A 21,809-nucleotide genomic window follows, 5' to 3' on the forward strand; every position below is an offset into this window, starting at 1 on the left:
TCTCATACTAAGTAAATATTCTTAATGCCACAAGTTGTGGAATTTCTTAAGTAAGGAATGTCTTTTTTCCAAAATATCTATTATATCAGATCTTTGAGGTAATTCATTTTCAAAAAAAATATTGTCAGCATTTAAAAATACAGAACTTTTATAATGAGGATAAATGAAATCATCAGGAGAAATGATATCCCAACTAGAATCTCCAGAACATCTATATGTAAGGGGGCGTGAATTTACAGAATTCTGAACATCAGATAATATAGTAAGCAACTCAAAATAATGTAATTTTTCGTTCCCACCAATTTATACAAACAATATTTTACTGTCTTAATAAGACGTTCCTATACACTTCCAAACCAAGCTGAATACATTGGAATGGTAAGATGCTTAATGTTATAAGAACTGAATTTTCCCTCAAATTCATCAGACACAAATACTTCTTTAATCATATTACCACTAGATATAAATGAGCGAGCATTGTCAGAATAAATATGGGTAGGAATGCCGTATAAATTAAAGAATCTCACAAAGGCAAGAATCACGGCATGGGTAGACATATCGTTAACCAACTCCGTATGGATTGCTCTCACATTGAAACATGTAAATATCAAAATATACATTTTCTTCATTGTGTCTTGTTCTTCTACCCACAAATGGTCAGTAAAATCTATACACACATATATACGGACATTAACATCCTGATGTACGCAAACACATACATGTGCAATATATATGTATATATATATGTATATATACGTATATATATATATATATATACATTCATGTATATACACACGACCCATGAGCACATACATTCATACACGCGCACAATAAAGCTTATATATAAACAAACATAAGGACATATATATATGTATATATATATGTATATATATATATAGACCCAATCATTCCCACATATAAACATACATGTATATATATATATATATATATATATATATATATATATATATCCAGGAAAGGTCTAACAAAATTTATTCTATGTTTGAGTAAGTTAGTAACGTTAGGATAATTAAATAACATAGAATTATATTTTTTACATAAATAACATGAGGAAATAAAAGATTTAACTACCTGTCTGGACCTATTAATCCAAAAACCAGACTAGCGTAGTTTCTGGAGGGTGGCAGCGATACCCAAATGTTTGCACTTCACATGAGCATCCATCATTACTAAATCAGTGAAATGACAGCATCGTGGTAATAAGATCGGACAAACCACTTCAAACGGATAAACATCAGATTTCTCAATTCTACCTCTAGATCTAATTAATCCTTGACTATCCAAAAAAAGATTCAAATTAGAAACAAGAAAAGGAATATCAGTTGAGGAGGGGTTTAACAAGAAAAACTTCCCTTAGAGAGAAAGGAAGATTGAATCCATCTAACCAGATATGTCTTGGCGGCTGCGACAGGGTCAAAATTAGTTTTCCTTATTAAAGCATAAACAAACTTGAAAACAAAGGCAAAAACTCTTAACAATTTAGACAAAGAAGAAAACCTTTCCAAATCCAATACTGCAGTCACCTCAGAAATGTTCGGCCTTTCTGAAGTTGCATTCGTCCAAACCATTGTTTGATTGTCAGTGCTAAGACATTTCAAATCGCTGGAGGGCCATTGCACGCTCTCGCCAGACAACCACAGTGGTCCGTGCAACCAGAACTGTAATACCGTCCGAAATTTCCGAATGGAAACACCTCTTGTTATCAAATCAGCCGGGTTTTCAGCTGAATGTACATATTTAAATAGGAGTTCAAAACCTTGACCCCCTCAATTGATTCATGGATTCATGAATATCCTTCAGCCTTTTTCTGATAAATATATTTTTTGTATTTATATCCTCGGACAACACCCAAGATAGAACTACTTGAGCATCAACTGCTAAAATGATTCGCTTTATTAACACAGAGGGAAGAATTTTCAATAACTTGGGAATACATTTGAAGGCTAAAAACACAGACATCAATTTCAAGGAAAGTAAAGTTCTCTTATTTGAGGAAGCCACCTTGGCTTTGGCAAATAATAAATTAGCTGCTCCCCTTGGAAAACATAAACAGTAAGTGAGGCATCACAAAATATAATTAAATCTAAATTAATAGTCGTATCCATTACGAATCTGGGAAACCCCAAAGTGTTCAAAGAGAGCATCTCCTTAAATATCCTGCGCCAAGCATCCTGGACATAAATGGACAAGGGTTGATCCCAATGCACTTTGTTTTTCCACAAAAGACTGAGGAGTAATCTCCCTTTGATAGTAACAGGCTGGCAAAGAGACAAGGGATCATAAACACTAGAATTTTGCGACAATATTCCTCTTTTAGTATTTGCAGCCTTTTCCTCCCAATCGAGTGAAAGGTGCAGATGATCTTCTGTGGTGTTATATAAATAACCCAATACTTTCTCATAAGGGGAATCATGGGTAAAATAGCAAGCATCTTTTTTCATCCTAGATTTCAATATTTCACTGTTAGAATTACATGATCTCAGGTGAAAATTCCCTTCTGACATAACCTGCCTGGCATCATTATATAAATTCAAGAAGGTTTCCGGGGAATTATGAGTTTTAATGAGGTTGTCCACATAAAAATTATTGAGCAGCATTTCTTTCGATGGGGCATCCGGATATTTCTCTACATAATGCTTAATTATAAAACTAAGGATAAACGGGCTTGCCACAAAACCAAAAATAAGTGTCTTGTAACGGAAACATACAATTTTGTCATCGAGCTTGAGAAAGAAACAAAATCGATTCTGGTCTTTCTCGGTCTTCAACTTAATCATTAAAAAAGCCTTGCGCACATCAGCCAATAAAACATGGTGATCTGTCCTAAACTTCAAAAGAAGATCGAACATGTCTGTGAACAAATTTACCCCGGGGTAAACACAATCATTAATAGGAGGATGTCCACCCATTCGCAAAGAACAATTAAACACTGGCCTTATCTTAGTTGTACTCTGATTATCTTCTTTTATGACTGGCCTGTGAGGGATCCATGTAAATTCATGAAAATTTTCTGGTCTGACATTCACTCTCTCAATTATCCCCTCCACTTCTTGTTCTAAAAATACATTGACATATTCTCTGTATAAGTTCTGTTTACTCAATCTGTCAACTACTCTATTAAGTACATTGAGGGCTACTCTATAATTAGAAGAAACAGATGCCAACTTATTCTCATCCCATGGTAAGTCCACATAGTAACTCCCATCCTGATAATTTATGGAGTTCCGAAAGTCCTTCAGCTTATTAGCATCAAAATTGCTGACTGAATCTTCTGAAATTCCAAACTCTTCCAGGCTGAACATTCTCTCCAACTTTCTATCAACTGAAGATTCAACAAAACTTTCGAAGGGATCAAAAAAATTTGACTTGGTTTCCAAAACATAGTATACATAAGTCAAAGGACACTCCGAATAGCTGGAAATTATTTGGCTATAATTACAACCACAAGCTTCATTAGCCGCGGAGACATAATCTAACCTGAAATTTGAGATACTACCAAAAGGAACTAGTCCCTCTGACAACCTTAAGGCATTCCTCACCATAAATTCTACTAATTCCACAAGTCCCAACACTTTTAGTGCATCAACTCCCAACAACCCATGTACCTTCACAGTATCATTGAGAATGTCTGGAATATTAATGGATAATGTATGCCCATTTCTAGTCAAACTGTCAAAACAATCCCTCAAACCCGGCAAATGGAAATCCAAATCTAAATCATTATCGACAAGGAAAGGAACTTCAATTTCACTTTCGGAATATTTGACAAACAAATTCATGTTATCCAAACGTTTTTGAGAAGAACCCGAAAAGGTTTTAATCAAAAAATCCTTACTATTCGAATAATCATGTTCGAATTTAAACATTCTACACATCTCGCTGGACAGATACGAACGCTGGCTACCAGTGTCAATCAAACAATTAAAATTTAATTTAATATTATTCTTAGTAGCTGATATTTCCAGCAGGGGCAAAATAAATTGGCCTTCTGCAAGCAAGGATTAGAGTTTACGGAGGCTAGATCTAAATTGGGACACAAAAAACCTGCATGATCCCTTTTACCACACGTCCAACAAGACCTAAATAAATTTTGATTTCCTTTAGACTTTTACTCGCTGAAATGATTAGGACTTGAACATTTTTTACACAACTTGAGGACAGTGCATTGAGACAATCTGTCCTGCAAAGTAGGATACACTTTACAAAGGAAACCTGCATGACTATCAGTCTTGCAAAAATTACATTTAAAGTATGTACCAGAAGATTTAGCATAGAAATTCTTCAGAGTAGAAATCTTATCCTGTGATTTATCTGGAACATTTGTTTTACATATAGAATGATTTCTAAGAGGCGCGTTAACCGAGGAAGCATTTTTAAAGGGAAATCTTTTCGGAGATCGATCTATTCGTTTCTGAAGAAGTCTTATGGGGAAGTCTAACTATTTCTAAAGTCCTGATAATTTCGGTATAATTATCAAATATGTTGTTAAGGGAAGGATAATTATTCCCAACTATTCTAATTAATTCTCTTTTCAAAATAGTAGGGAGTTTGTTAAAAATAATGTAACTAATCAATTTGTTCCCTGGGGTGTTTTCTATCAAAAAATCTAATTGGAAAGAATTTCGTAATTCATAAATTTGAGATTTAATCTCTGTAATAAATATTTTAACCGAGCTGATATCATAGTCATTAATCAGTTTCGTCTCGGAGATAGATTTGAATAAACTATTAATAATGTATTCTTTATCTAAAAATTCGGATCAAGTAAAGAATAGATACCCTGTAGCAGAAGACGCCGTCTGGCGGTGACAAGCGCACATTTCAACTAACAGCGGTGATTCGACCTTGACATTGGCACACGCACATAGCGTCGGTTGTTTGTGAACACGTCAAATAAACATGCTCGAATATTCGCCAGCAATTTTTTTAAATATATTTACAAAACTTTTGAAGATTTAAAAGAAAAAAATATATTTACAAAACATTTTTTTTTTTTAAGTAAGTAATAAAATGAACGTATTTAAATAAAAGATATTTAAATAAATGGGTGTCTTTCTGTTTCGGATTTTTGCGACCAAGATTGATGGGTGTCTTCTCTTGCGGGATTTTCGACCAAGATTGATTTTAATGTACCATGTTTTTTTTTTTGCGGGGGGGGGTTCTGTGTGCGTTTTTTAAGACAATTCAATATTTATTTAATTATTCTTTAAAAATTAACTTCAGTGACAATTAATATATTTTTAAAATAATATTTTTAAATATTAAATTTTGACGAATATTCACGAGCAATATTTTTATTTAAATAAAAGATATTTAAATAAATTGGCGTCTTTCTGAGTGCGTTTTTAATATATTTACAGGACTTTTTAATAACTATTTTATTCTTTTTATCAAGCAAAAATAGAACTTTTATAATGACATATATATTATGGACTGTTTTTCAAACATCGAAATTTTCAAATTAAAGTTAGTTTTATATATATATATATATATGAAAAAAAGACGAGGTGTTTTTTTTTCAATTAAATTATTATAAACTTTATTTGAACTTTCAACAAACTTTTACATGCATAAAAAATAGACTTTATAGATATTTTATAATAATTTTTTAAAAATATATTTAACGAAAAGTTTTTTATTTCATTGTTGAATAAAATTTCAAAATGATAAATGGTGAAAAAAAATATCTCGAAAAGAAAAAAACACCTCGTCTTTATATATATATATATATATATATATATATATATATATATATATATATATATATATATATATAAACTTTAATTTTAAAATTTCGATGTTTGAAAAAGAGTCCATAATATAGATTTCATTATAAAAGTTCTATTTTTGTTTGATAAAAAAGAATAAAAAAAGTTAATAAATAAATAAATAAATAGTCCATTAAGTTCAATAAAAACTGTTTGAATAAAACTTATTAAAAAAAAAAGGTTCATTATTATTTATTATTATAATACAACTCAATATTTATTTAAATTGCGATGTATGTCGGTGGTCAGTGAAGGAGAAATCCTTCTAGGCCGAGACAATTTTTATGCATAATAAAATCACAAGTATAAACAATCGAGATTTAAAGATTTGGTCGCAAAAATTCGAAACAGAAGACATCCATTTATTTAAATATATTTTATTTAAATACGTTCGTTTTGTTACTTACTTTAAAAAAATGTTTTGTAGATATATATTTCTTCTTTTAAATCTTCAAAAGTTTTGTAAATATATATATAAAAAAATTGCTGGCGAATATTCGAGCATGTTTGCTATTTGACTTGTTTACAAACAACCGACGCTATGTGCGTGTGCCAATGTCAAGGTCGAATCACCGGTGTTAGTTGAAATGTGCGCTTGTCACCGCCAGGCGGCGTCGTCTGCTACAGGGTATCTATTCTTTACTTGATCCAAAAATTCTTTGTTCAATATTTCCAATGCAATATCATAATTTGCATCCGAAACAGATAAGTGACTAATAATTTTTTGGGCATAGCCATGCAAATGATTTGGTAATAAAATCAATTTCAGAGTTTTATTTTTAATACTAATTATACAATTAGTAAACTCTTTTAAAAATTTCAAATAAGCTAGTTTATCTCTAGCTAGGACTTTTGGGTCGAAAATGGGGCATTTTAATTTAGGTGCCACATTATAATGAGAATCAAGTAATCTCAAATTTTTCCAACATATTACCTATGAAGGCGGCTATGTTGGCCTGAAATAAGGTTTCATCCTTATTTTGATCAAGTATAAAATCGTCGTCCATTCCGGACTCGAAATATCTATTAATTATTTGTTCATTGAGAACATTAATAGTAGCAAAAATTTCATTAATTTTTTTCTTTTTGTAAGGTAAATCCCTTTTTAGAAATATCAGTAGAATTTTTAATAAATTCTACTATAGTCCCCACATCACTCTTCAAAAGGTCACGTCTTTTTATGAGTAAATTTACTGTAGGGGAATCCATAATGACAAAACAATCTCAATAACATCTAAGTCAAAAGGCTCAGTTTACCATCTTCGCTATGGAATTATGTATGCAATGCTAAAGAAAAAAACAAACAAATTTCAAAGTTCAACGATGCACGAACTAAATAATAATAATGTCGAATTTTCCTTCGACACTATTCGTAAATTACGCTTTCAATAATTCAGGCGCAAAATACTTCGTACATTTATTTTGTGTAAATTTGTTTTTTGTCTTTAAAATAAATTTCTTGTTCCTCTTTTGCACGAATTATTTAATTATTTAAGCCATTTATATATTCATATTATTCCACTACAGAGAAGCAATAGATGGACTTGTTTGCTGCTTACAGCTTAAAAATGCTAAAAAATTTTAAGTTTTCTCAAGATCGCAGTTATCAGTAATGACAACAAATGCAGGTTCTGCCATACAGAATTAGAAAGTCTGACTCATCTGATATCAAGTTGCAACGTTCTTTTAGAGGAAGGCTAACATACAGCGAGACATGATGGGGTATGTAAGTACCTCCATTAAAACCATCTGTAACAAAATTAAACATCCGGTGTAGCAGAATGTCCTGGGACCATCAACCTGAAAGAACAGTTGGAAATTACTTATATACCATACATTACGATCATGTAATCCATACAGCTACCTACCTTGAAAATGCTGCCTTGAAACCGGACATAGTTATATGAAATAAGTCAGAAAGAGTTGCAAAGTTCGTTCAAGTGAGTGGCCCTAATGATGGCGATCTGAACAGAGCTAAAAGAGAGAAACAGACCAAATACTAAGGTCTTATGTATGATATAAAAAGAAACTGGAATCTTAAGGGCTTATGAACAAGAGCCGTTAGTCCTACATTACTAATATTCCTAGTGAACCAAGTTCAAAAGTGTTCCAGAAAATTCCACTCAAGGAAACAGCGGGGATATTAAAAACAGCTCTCGGTTGGTTTCAATAAAAAGCAATGTTGGCAACTGGTATGGCTGACCCCGCATTACAATCTTCACAGAACGAAAATTAAAAAAAAAGAGAAACCATAATCTTGGGAAGTATGTGACTCTTCCTTTACTCAGAAGGAAAATGTGGTTAAACATATGCGAAAACATACTGAGCAGATAAATCAAGTGCAAAGGAGATTCAAACAATTGCACTTAAAGGGACGGTTAGAATCTTAAAAAGATCTCTCGGTTAGAGTGTCTAAAATAGCAGGTGTATGTTTGGCATCTGGTAGGATGCCCCATCCCTGGCTTAAACAAAATGATAAGAAAAATGAAAAAATAGTGAGAGCTATAAAACCCGACATTGTAATATGGGACAAGAAGGAGAAGGAAGCAACCTTGGTGGAAGTTAGTGTCCCGAATGATGCTGGGTTAAACAGAGCTGAGAGGGAAAAGATTACTAAATACCAGGGTCTTATGTATGACATGAAAAGAAACTGGAACCTTAAGAAGATCTCTATCATTCCAGTAATTATAGAAGCAACCGGACTTATGAAAAAGAATTTTACAAACTATCTTACAAATATACCAGGTAAACCAAGTGCAAAGGAGATTCAAACAATTGCACTTAAAGGGACGGTTAGAATCTTAAAAAGATCTCTTGGTTGGAGTGTCTAAAATAGCAGGTGTATGTTTGGCATCTGGTAGGATGCCCCATCCCTGGCTTAAACAAAATGATAAGAAAAATGAAAAAAGAGAGAAGCAGACTTCAAGTGTTAGCCCCAGGATGTGGGCCCCTTGATTTCTAAGAACTTCGACTGAAGTAAAATAAAACAAAAGAAGGAGAAAACACATTCTTGTTAAGTATGTGACTTTTATTTTAAAGATTGCAATATAGGCGGACACATACTGGAGAGAATCTCTATTCTTGTGATGTATGAGGCTCTTTTGCAATAAAATCATACATGGCGATGCATTCGAACACATAAACCAAATACTATATGTAGCGATATATGCAAACACATACTGGAGAGAAATCATATTTCTTTGAATTTGTATTACATGAAAACACATACTGTTAACAAAATAATATTGTAACGTATATCTCAATTATTTTTCATTATGTATAACAAGCTACATAAAAACTCTATGTGAACTATGTACCTCTTCATTTTCAAATGTAATATTCTTGTGCTAATGAACAATTATATTCTCATACATTATTTGGTTCATTTACAATTTTACAGAAAATCTTCAAGCCCAGCATAAACAAATTCCTGACAGACCACCCTCTTAAGTAAGACACTCTATCAAATCTCCAATACAAATGATTACTATAATACTATTTTATTGATTACTGTACACGCAATAACCCTTATCCCCAAGTGGCTTCTGGGCCTTGATAAGTGGTGACCTCTATGTAACAAAAACAATAGAAAAAATTCTGAAGTTATATAAATGAATTTTACTTCTTGACTACAAAACTAAAATTATTTAACAACGTAGGAAGAAGTGGTAATTCAATGGACAGGACCCTTCATCATCCAGTCCTGTCGCTTGAGTGACTGCTGAATACTGTTGAAGATCAGCTCACCCAAAACAACATAGTAGCAGAAGGCAGCAAAATGGGAGACGTTCGAAGAAGAATGTCTTTTTTTGGTTCCTTTTTCTTTGATTTGCTCAGTTTTATGCTCTATTTAATAAATTAAAATGCAATTTTAAAACGTAACAAATATTAAATATCTAAAAACGTACAAAAATATGAAATATACTAACTTAGCAAAGAAAATATTTATTTGATAAATTAAAATACACTGTTTAAAAGCACAAAAATAGGCAAAATAATACGTTAACAAAGAAAAAAGATACAAAAAAACAAAATTATTTCATAAATTAAAATACTTTTAAAAGTACAAAATCTGCAAAATATTAATTTAGCAAATAAAATAAACAAAAAAAAACAATTAATTAGATAAGTTAAAATACACTGTTTAAAAGCACAAAAATATGCAAAATAATACGTTAACAAAGAAAAAAGATACAAAAAAAACAAATTATTTCATAAATTAAAATACTTTTAAAAGTACAAAATATGCAAAATATTAATTTTTCTAAGAAAATAAACAAAAAATTTATTAGATGAATTAAAATACTTTTAAAAATGTACAAAAATCTTCAAAATATTAATTTAGCAAACAAAAAGAAACAAAAAAACAAATTGTTTGATAAATTATAATACATTTTTAAATGTACAAAATATGCAAAATATTTACTTAGCAAAGAAAAAAACAACTATTTGATAAATTATTTGATAAAGTAAAATACACTTCTAAAATGTATCAAATATGCAAAATATTAATTTAGAAAAGAAAAAAAACTATTTTATAAATTATTTGATGAATTAAAATGTACTTTTTATTTAGTAAAGAAAGAAGAAACAAGAAACAATTTAAAAACGTACAAAAATATAAAAAAATAATATCTTAGGAAAAAAACTGAAAGCAATTCATTTGATAAATAATAACTTTCCAAAGAAAAAGAAACAAATACCAATTTATTTGATAAATTAAAATATACTTTTTAAAAGTACAAAATATGCAACATATCAATTTAGCAATGAAAAACCAAAAAAATATCTCATTTTATAAATTATAATACATTTTTAAAACATACAAAAACATGCAAAATATTTATTTAACAAAGAAAAAAGAAACAAAAAAATTATGATAAGTTATAATACATTTTTAAAATGTACAAAAATATGCAAAATATTAATTTAACAAAGAAAAAAGAAACAAAAAAATTATTTGATAAATTTTAATACATTTTTAAAATGTACAAAAATATGCAAAATATTAATTTAACAAAGACAAAAGAAACAAAAAAAATATTTGATAAATTTTAATACATTTTTAAAATGTACAAAAATATGCAAAATATTAATTTAACAAAGACAAAAGAAACAAAAAAATTATTTGATAAATTTTAATACATTTTTAAAATGTACAAAAATATGCAAAGTTCCTGATTTCAATGTTCATCCCGTATGTTTAAATTCTTTAAAAAGATATAGATTAGATTTTATTTAAAAAATAATTAATTTCTATCGATCATAGAAAATAAAAGTATTGTTTTAGACGTTATATTAGATTTCTGTTTAAACGTTAGAATGTCGTTTTTTTTTACATTATTAATCTTTATGAAATAACAATCCTTTCTACTACTACTACTACTACTACTACTACTAGTAGTAGTAGTAGTAGTAGTAGTAGTAGTAGTAATTATAACCACAACAATTTCGAAATTTATAATTTAAAATTATAATCTTAGATTGAAGTAACCGGAAATGGAATTTATTAGAGTTCTTTCTTTTCGCATGAAACATGATTTTAAAAACGATCATTGTGAAAGAAACATAAAAACAAATGAAATTAAAATACAATTATATAGGCAGATTTGCCGTTTAGTTGTACAAATATCCTCGTAGTAAACAGAAGTTTGTTTGTATTAGAAATGTTTCAAAAACTTTAAATGGGTAAAATTTAATCACACTATTATTTCACATGTGAGGGTTTGATTAAAATTTAATTAAAATTAATAACGTTGTTTTACAAATAAATAATGCAAGTTGGAGTTTTAAAATGATTAAATTGGTTTATTTTATAATTTATAATTTAAAAAATTGAACAATACAAAGTACATTTTTTTGCACTTCATCATTTTTAGTACCGTGCTACAATAATAATGTTATTATTCTGAAAGCCATTCTTAAAATGGGGAGAGGAGGGTGCTTTCTAAGTAATCCATGCTTCCCCCTTACAATTGAATAAAACAAATATCGTGAAACTTGGAGTTAACCTTTACAAATAGCCTGATATCAAGAATTCATAAGCACTAAAGTTAGGTTTAATTATATCTGCCTATTAAACTTGAAATGGGTAGAATTTAATCACTTTATTATTGAAAATGTAATCATGTGATTATATTTTAATTTAAACAATACACGTTTTTTAACAATGATAAAAAGGAAAACTATGCAAGATGAAGTTTGTAACTTTTGAGTACTTACATATTTTTTGTTCCATGCTGAAATAATGATATAATTTTAAAAGGCATTCTTTAAATGATGAGGGTGTTTTGTAACTATTCTGTGCTCAAGCCGTACGATTTAATAATAATAATAATAATAATAATAATAATAATAATAATAATAATAATAATTATAATAATAATAATAATAATAATAATAATTATAATAATAATAATAATAATAATAATAATAATAATTATAATAATAATAATAATAATAATAATAATAAATATATCGTAAACTTTGGATGGTCATATTCAATGCTACTAAGACTAAGCTTGTTTTCTTCAATAATTATAAAAAAAAATCTTCTCTATTATCAATAGCAACAGCCCAAAACGCATTATCTGAAAGTACTTCTTTTAAACTCCTCGGCATAACGTTCACAGGGAACATAAGTTGGAACAGATACATTGAGAGCATTGCTATGGCTGCTGTGAATAAGGTGGGCTCTCTCTATTGTGCTAGAAAACTACTTTTGCTGGAAAGTATCTCAGTTGTTTGTTCTCATTTCTATTGTAAAAATACTCCAAGAATATATCGATTAAAAATAGATTTTTATGAAGGTTATTGGGAGGAGATATAATTTTAAATAGATGCTACTTTCCAACATTTTTATTAGCATAATGATTAGAAAGATAAAACAAGAAAGTGTTCTTAGAACATTTAACTTACAAGAAGAATAAAGTTTTATTTAAATCTATTTTTCAGGCAACATGGCTACCAGCAATTGAAACATTGATTTTCAATAAAATTTTCAAATTTCATAAAGTAAATAAGTATTTTATTATATGATACAAAATACAATATAAAAATAACGTGTTTGTTTTACAATCCATAGGAAAAAGTCGTGGAAAATTCAAATATATAACAAATGTTATCAAATCAAAATAATTTAATCTTCTAATTATCTAGAAAAGTGTTTAGTGGTTTAATCACTCTAAAACATTTATTCCGTTATAAAAATAAGAAAAATGGCTGCGATTTGACATCTGATTATTTAAAGTTTGAAAATAACTTAAAAATAAAAAAATATATAAAAAATACTGAGTTTTTATGAAATAAATACAATATAAAGAAAAATATAGTCACAAATTTAAGTATATGACAAATGTTATTAAAGGCAAAGAAAATTTACTCTTCTACCTATATGAAAAAGTAATTGGTTATTTTACTCACTCTCAAATGTTATTTCGGTTCAAAAACAAAATAATGTTGGGCTTTATGTGAGAACAAAAATTTGATATATAAATATTTAGTTTTCAAAATTCCTTAAAAATAAGTTTTAAAAACACAAAATACTGTAAGAAACGCACTTAAAATATCTCACACTGTCTGTTTTCTCCCTTTCCATAATCCAGTGCAGCTTATTGGTTGATCGGTGGCCATTTGCAAATTGTGCTATTTGCTATTCCACTATTAAACGAACAGTTACACAATTAAAAAGACGCCGCCATTTTTCCTCCATATCTGTTCACTCCTATACGAACCTTCCACGCTACATGTAATATTTATTTTCCCTGCATATCTATTCATTTCTGTGCGAACCTTTTACACTACATTTAATTTTTACTGATTATATACATTAATTTTTTATTTCTGTACTATTCCGATATTAAATCGAATCATTAATAATGGTATTACATTCATTCAACATCAACAGACACCCAAAAACATAAACAGCTATGTGAAACTACTTTTAATTCCACTCACTGAGGGAGGGGCAGTTAAAGATGAAGAGATACAGTGAGTGGGAGTGAGAGAGAGATCGACCATGTAACAATGCTATTTAGGTCATTCACGCGTTATAAGGTTTGTTTCCAGACCGATTAAAGCAATAATTCATCATGGCGCATTCAGTATGGTTGTTTATTTTAGATTCCCCTTGTCTACGACTTGCCGTTCTGTGTTCGAGTCTTGGAACTGCCGGTAACTTTATTTTGGGGGATTTTTTTCTGTTTACTTTTTTCGTTTGCTCGACACGGTCCTAGATGCTATTTGAACTTAGGAGGTTGCTTTCTTTCTTCACTGAGTTATGAAAACAATAGTTTTTTTTCAGAATTATAAAAACAAAATATACTCCTGTTTTCGAGCTTACATATATATTGTTTATAAAACTGTTTATTATTTAACGTTTAAATTATATAAAAAATATTTTGGTTACCGAGCTTAATTGTTAACATTATTTCGCAAGCCATCTTTTCCCTTTGCAGGATCCATCCAAATTAGTGTCGCCGTTATAATAATAATAATAATAATAATAATAATAATAATAATAATAATAACAATAATAGTAATAATAGTAATAACAGTTTCAACATAAGTGGTAGACATGTAATTGGTCTATAATTGCTGCCATCTTTTACCTTTGCAGGATCCTTCCAAATTAGTGTCCTCGTTATAATAGTAATAATAATAATAATAATAATAATAATAATAATAATAATAGCTACAATAATAATAATAATAGTAATAAAAGTATTAATAATAGTAATAATAATAATAATAATAATAATAATAATAATAGTAATTATAAATAATAATAGTAATAATAATAATGAAAGTAATAATAATAATAGTAATTATAATAATAATAGTAATAATAATAATAATAATAATAATGAAATAATAATAATAATAATAATAGCAATTATAATAATTATAATAATGAAAGTAATAATAATAATAGTAATAATAATAATGAAAGTAATAATAATAATAATAATAATAATAATAAGATGAATACGTTGTAATTGGAATGATGATAATAATAATAATAAAAATAATAATAATAATGAAAGTAATAAATACAATAATAATAGGAAGAAAAAGAATACACTGTAAATGGTATGACCCCAAGTAATTACAGGCCAATAACAGGCTTACCGACAATGTGGAAAATTTTAACAGTAAAACTGAGTGAACAGATATACCCCTCTCTTAGCACTCATGGACTACTGCCTGAAGAATAAAAAGAATGCCGAAAAAAAGAGAAACACACTACTTATTATACATAGAACAAAATATCTTGAAAGATGCTAAAAGACGGAGAAAAAACGTAGCCATGGCATGGATCGATTATAAGAAATCCTATGACAGAATCCCACAAACATGGATAATTGAATGCCTAAAATGTACAAAATATCTGACAAAATTATTAATGTTATTAAGAAAGCAATGGAAACAGGAAAATTGGAATTGACAGCTGCAGGACAAAAACTGAATGAAATAAGAATACAAATCCCCATTTTCCAAGGAGACTCGCTATCAAAATTTCTGTTTGGCATAACTATCATACCATTCAACTATGTACTTAGAAAATATAATGCCGGTTACAAGTTTACATGCACAGAACAAAGAATTGACACCGACTCTAACTTCCACAATTTACACTTTATTCACGTTATTCTCATTGATTTTAACACATACTTTGTGACGTTCACCGACAAAAATTTAGCCGCAATATTTTTCTCAGTGATGGCCATAAAGTACTTGTTCAATTTAGTAATACGTGCAATAAAAATATATACTTTTCTCTGCACGACACTGCCACCCTCATTTTTTAATAGTCCTTGCTGACAACATATATCAAGATCGAACTTGGGGCAAATGCTTGGACCGCTTCACCCCTTATAAGATTGGGTGTCTTCCGAAACCACCACCACCACCACCACCACTAACAACAACAACAACAACAACAACAACAACAACCGCAGTTTATTTTTTTATGGAAGGGGGCATGCTTCCACAGAACAACGCCGGTTTACGGGTCCTGCTAGTTTTAAATAAAGTCTATACCACGCTACATATTTTTCAATATAACAATTTGAAAAAAGTAAAACAAGAACGTGTTCTCAAACACTAAACTTACAATAAGTAATAAAGTTATATTTAAATCTATATTTCCACAACATAGTCACCAGCAATTTAAACATTAAAATCACAATCACATTTTTAACACTCTATGAAGTAAATTTAAATTTGATTTATTTAATTTTATGTTATCTCCAAGGAAAATGTAGCATAATTGCTCCATTTGCCTTCTTGTTCTCTCACATTCCTGTCCCAGGGTACTTTGAAATACTGAGAATATTCCACGTTTAATGCCAACCTGCCCAAGCACCTCTCTGTTTGCTTTCAGCACCGTTTTCCATTGAGCCATACTTGTCTCCAAAAGCCCTACCACATTCCTAGCAACATTTATCATAAATAGTGTTTCACGGATCCATGAATGGGGAACCATGTCGTCAGCCTTTCTGTAATCGATCCATGCTTCACTCAGATTCATCTTCTTCCTCTTTGCAATCTACATTACTGCCTTATCAATCAGTAATTGCTTCTTGGAACCCCTCGAGCCTTTCCGACACCCTTTCTGCTCATCAGGAAACACACTATTCCTCACAAGATGTCCATAAATTTTTTTCTGCAAAGATTCCAGTTAACAGTTTTAATATTAGTGGTAGACATGTAATTGGTCTATAATTGCTGGCATCTGTTCCCTTTGCAGGATCTTTCCAAATTAGTGCCATCGTTATAATAATAATAATAATAATAATAATAATAATAATAATGCCGATAATAATAATAATAATAATAATAATGCCGATAATAATAATAATAATAATAATAATAATAATAATAATAATAATGCCGATAATAATAATAATAATAATTATAATAATGCCGATAATGATAATAATAATGATAATAATAATAATAATTATAATAATGCCGATAAGAATGAAAATAATTATAATAATGACAACAATAAAAGTAATAATAATAATAATAATAATAATAAGAAGAATACACTGTAAATGGAATGACACCAAACAATTACAGGCCAATAACATGCTTACCGACAATGTGGAAAATTTTAACAGCACAACTGAGTGAACAGATATACTCCTCTCTTAGCACTCCTGAACTACTGACCGAAGAATAAAAAGAATGCCGAAAGGAAAGAGGGACACACGACTTATTATACATAGAACAAAATATCTTAAAAGATGCTAAAAGCAGGAAAAATAACATAGCCATGGCATGGATTGATTATAAGAAATCCTATGACAGAATCCCACAAAAATGGATAATTGAATGCCTAAAATGTACAAAATATTTGACAAAATTATTAATGTTATTAAGAAAACAATGGAAATTGGAATTGACAGCTGCAGGACAAGAACTGAATGAAATAAGAATACAAATCGTCATTTTCCAAGGAGAGTCGCTATCAAAATTTCTGTTTGACATAACTATGATACCATTCAACTATATACTCAGAAAATATAATGCCGATTACAAGTTTACGGGCACAGAACAAGGAATAAACAAAATTTCTGTTTGGCATAACCATCACGCACATTTACTAATCCCAAACTCCATCCCGATGTCCTATGAGTATGTCCCTATGGGCTCTACCAGTATCTCCATTTCCTTTTCATTTCTACCGAATATCTTCAAATCATCCATAAACAGTAGATGGTTGCGGAACCTTCTGCCAGATCCAACATTATACTCCGGTTTCTCTCTCTTCAAGAGGATGCTCAGTGGCATCATTATCATTACAAAAAGAAGTAAAGATAACTAATTTCCTTGGAATATTCCACGTTTAATACCAACCTGCCCCAGCACCTCTCTGTTTGCTTTCAGCACATTTTTCCATTGAGTCATATTGTCTCCAAAATCCCCATCACATTCCTAGCAACCTTCATCATCAATAGTGTTTCACGGATCCATGAATGAGGAACCATGTCGCAAGCCTTTCTGTAATCGATCCATGCTGCACTCGAATTCCTCTTCTTCCTCTTTGCATTCTGCATTACTGCTTTATCAATCAGTAATTGCTCCTTGGAACCTGTCGAGCCTTTCGGTCACCCTTTCTGTTCATCTGGGAAAACACTATTGCTCACAAAATGTCCATAAAATTTGTCCACAAAGATTCCAGTTAACAGTTTCTACATTAGTGGTAGACATGTAAGTGCTCTATAATTGCTGGCGTCTGTTCCCTTTGCAGGGCCCTTCCTAATTAGTGTTTTCATTATAATAACAATAATAATAATATTAATAATAATGCAGATAATAATAATAATAATAACAATGAAAGTAATAATGACAATAGTAATAGTAATAATACCGATAATAATAATATAATAATAATAATAATAATGAAAGTAATAATGACAATAATAATAATTGTAATAATGATAATAATAATAATAATAATAAAAATAAGAAGAATACACTGTAAATGGAATGATACCAAGCAATTACAGGTCAATAACATGCTTACCGACAATGTGGAAAATTTAAACAAGACGAATAAAAAGAATGCCGGAAAGAAAAAGAGGCACACACGACTTATTATACATAGAACAAAATATCTTGAAATATGCTAAAAGCAGGAAAAATAACATAGCCATGGCATGGATGGATTATAAGAAATCCTATGACAGAATCCCACAAACATGGATAATTGAATGCCTAAAATGTACAAAATATCTGACAAAATTATTAATGTTATTAAGAAAGCAATGGAAATTGGAATTGACAGCTGCAGGACAACAACTGAATGAAATAAGAATACAAACAGCCATTTTCCAAGGAAAACGTAGCTACTTAGGAAATATAATGCTGGTTATAAGTTTACAGGCACAGAACAAAGAATAAACTACCTCATGTATATGGATAACCTGAAGCTGTTTGCAATATAAAAACCAAAAAGGATCTAGAAAAGCTGATAAACACAACCAGAATATTTAGCCAGGATATTGGAATGAAATTTGGGAGGAAATATGTGCACTACTGGAGATGAAAAAGGGAAAACTAGAGACATCAGAGGTATTGAACATGCCTAAGTAAAAGGAGACAGGCGTGCTTGGAGAAGATGATACGTACATATATTTTGGTGTCCTGGAAGCAAACACCATCAAATCTAAAGGAATGAAAGATAAAATTGGAAAAGAGTACTTGAGAAGAACAAGAAAAATCTTCCAAACAAAACTATACAGTAAGAATCTAATTTAAGGAATAAACACCTTGGCAGTATTGCTAATAAAATACTTTGGACCGTTCATAGGCTGGACCTAAAGAGGAATGTAGACATCTTGATCAAAGGACTAGGAAACTAATGACGATGCATTACATCCAAAAGATAATATCGACTGAATCTACTTAAAAAGAAACGAAGGGGTAAGAGGACTAATAAATATAGAAGATTGTGTAGAAAGCACACACACACACACACACACGCACACGCACACACACACACACACACACACACACACACACACACACACACACACACACGGGCATAAAATACTTGGAAAATTACTTGAGCTAGAATACAGAGGCTATGGAAAGAGGTGAAGATTACTGGAGATCTGAAGGGACTTGTTGTTACCTAGGTTCAAGGGAATATTACCGTTCTTTCTCAGTGATCAATCTCTGGTGATAACTTCTCGTGAGTGAAATACTACTACTTCTACTACTACTAATACTAATACTACTACTACTACTAATAATAATAATAATATGTGAAAAAGGAAAGACGGCAGGAGAGGAATGGTTTATGTAGAAGATTATGTTAATGACACAAAAAAAAAAGAACTAGAAAAATACATAATGCAAAATACTGAAAGGATAATTATGGCAGTAACAGACACTGAAAAAAAAATCAACAAAACAGAAAACAGAAAGACAAAGGATAAAACGAGAAAAGAAAAATGGGAAGAAAAACAACTGCATCGAAGTTTTATAAGGATGAGAAAAGATGAGAATAATGAAAAAAATTGGACATGGATGTGAAAAGGGCACATAAACCAAGAAACTGAATCCCTAATAATAGCAGCACAAGATATCTCGATAAGAATCAACCAGATCAAAGCAAAGATCGACAAAACACAACAGCAAATGAATACTCTGTGGACAAAGAGACGGAATGATAAACCATATAGTAAGCGAATGCAGCAAACTGACTCAAAAAGAATACAAGAAAAGGCATGACCAAGTGAGGAAGGCAGTACACTGAAAATTATGCAAACAACTGCATCTCAAACATAGAGACAAATGGTACAATCATAAACTGGCAACAGTACTTGAAAACGAGAATCACAAAATCCTATGGGACATGGACATACAAACTGATAAACCTATCCAAGCAAGAAGACTGGATGTCGTAATAATTAACAAGAAAGAAAAGTCCTATCAACTCGTAGACTTTGCTGTCTCAGCTGATCACAGGGTGAATATCAAAGAAAAGGAGAAACAAAGAAAATACACAGAGCTAGCCAGGGAGCTGAAACGGATATGGATGATGAAGAAAATCAAGATAATAACTATAATATTAGGAGCACTAGGAATAATTCTGAAAAACTTTGAAAAAAGAATGTGAGAAATTGGAATCAGAGGAATGACTGCAAAGATGCAACAAATAATGATAATGAAAACAACTGAAATATTAAGGAAAACCCTTGAATGCGGAAACTAATACACATGAACCACATGTGTGGGCCAGACAAACTGCTGCAGAGGCAAAACACAAAGAAGCATTATATGGAACCAAGAACATTGAAGCTGCATATCTGTATCTCCTCACTCATCCCATCCATTGCTCTCCCGAAAGGAGTGGTGCCAAATAGTCGAGAAGGGTGAAGGAGGATGGAAAGACCAATACCAGACCTCCGATGGACAAGGACCAAGAGAACAGGGACCTGGGGATGCTTATTGCCACTCAAATTCAAGTGAAGACCAATGGCTACTACTAGCAAGAAATCAGTGGTAAGTAGTTGTTGCGATAGCGCAAACTTATTTGCAAATGTTATCGAAAGAGGTGGAGAGTATTTGTTGCCACTCAGCTTCCAGGGAACACAACAGGTTGTTTCCAAGGAGAGATCTTTAATGACTTGTGTGAAAGCTTCTTGTGAGACAGTAATAGAAAAAATGCACTAAAAATATCTTTAAAAAATCCATAAATATTTAATAAATCATTATATTTTTATAATACTAAAAACAGATTTAATCTATTTAAAAAAAAAAAAATTATATTTTATTAAACAACAACAAAAAAATAAACAGTAAAAACATCATTTTATTTATTATTTTATGTGTATTTATTTTAAATTAAAACAGGAAGTCCAGTTTGGTAAGCGGAACATTTTTACATCTAAGCGAGAATTTCACCTGACACTGATTTGACTCACCTCCTCTTCCGTTTTGCCCCATTTTTAACTTCCTGATGAAAATTAAAAAAAAAAAAACGCATTAATTTCATTGTTTTGTTCATTTCATTTCTATTTACATTTTATCCCCATTGACCTTGCCAACAATTTTTTTTTTAATATAAATTACCATTCATTGATTTTCTTAAAAACAATAGGTTATTGTTAACTTTCGTCACCCGTTGTTTACAAAGCCATTTGCCGGAAGTGACGTTTTATCTACGGATGATCAAAACCGTATAGAATGAACCTTTTTTTTTATATATAAGTTTTATTCAAACAGGCTTTATGGACTTTTTTTTTGTATTTATTAACTGTTTTATTCTTTTTATCAAACAAAAATAGAATTTTTATATTGACATATTATGGACTCTTTTTCAAACATCGAAATTTTAAAATAAGTTTTATTTAAAAAAAAAAAAAAAGAAAGACGGTGTTTTTTTTTTAAATTAAATTCTAAACTTTATTTGAATTTTTCAACAAACTTTTACAGAGATAAAAAATAGACTTTATAGATATTAACGAAAAGTCTTTGTTTATTTTAACTCTTTAACAAATT

The 21,809-nt window shown here is 30.2% G+C and overlaps 1 protein-coding gene across 1 annotated transcript; it reads right to left on the reverse strand.

Annotated features, from left to right (window-relative positions):
• Positions 1 to 1,985: 1,985 nt before the first annotated feature.
• On the reverse strand, positions 1,986 to 3,800 carry LOC145270155 (uncharacterized). The gene has a single exon (XM_080125768.1). It carries the CDS (start codon positions 3,798 to 3,800, stop codon positions 1,986 to 1,988), a length of 1,815 nt encoding a protein of 604 aa, XP_079981894.1.
• Positions 3,801 to 21,809: the final 18,009 nt, after the last annotated feature.

Source organism: Euprymna scolopes, chromosome 46, assembly GCF_053919585.1.
Source record: "Euprymna scolopes isolate OS-2025 chromosome 46, ASM5391958v1, whole genome shotgun sequence".
Classification (NCBI taxonomy): Eukaryota; Metazoa; Mollusca; class Cephalopoda; order Sepiida; family Sepiolidae; genus Euprymna; species Euprymna scolopes.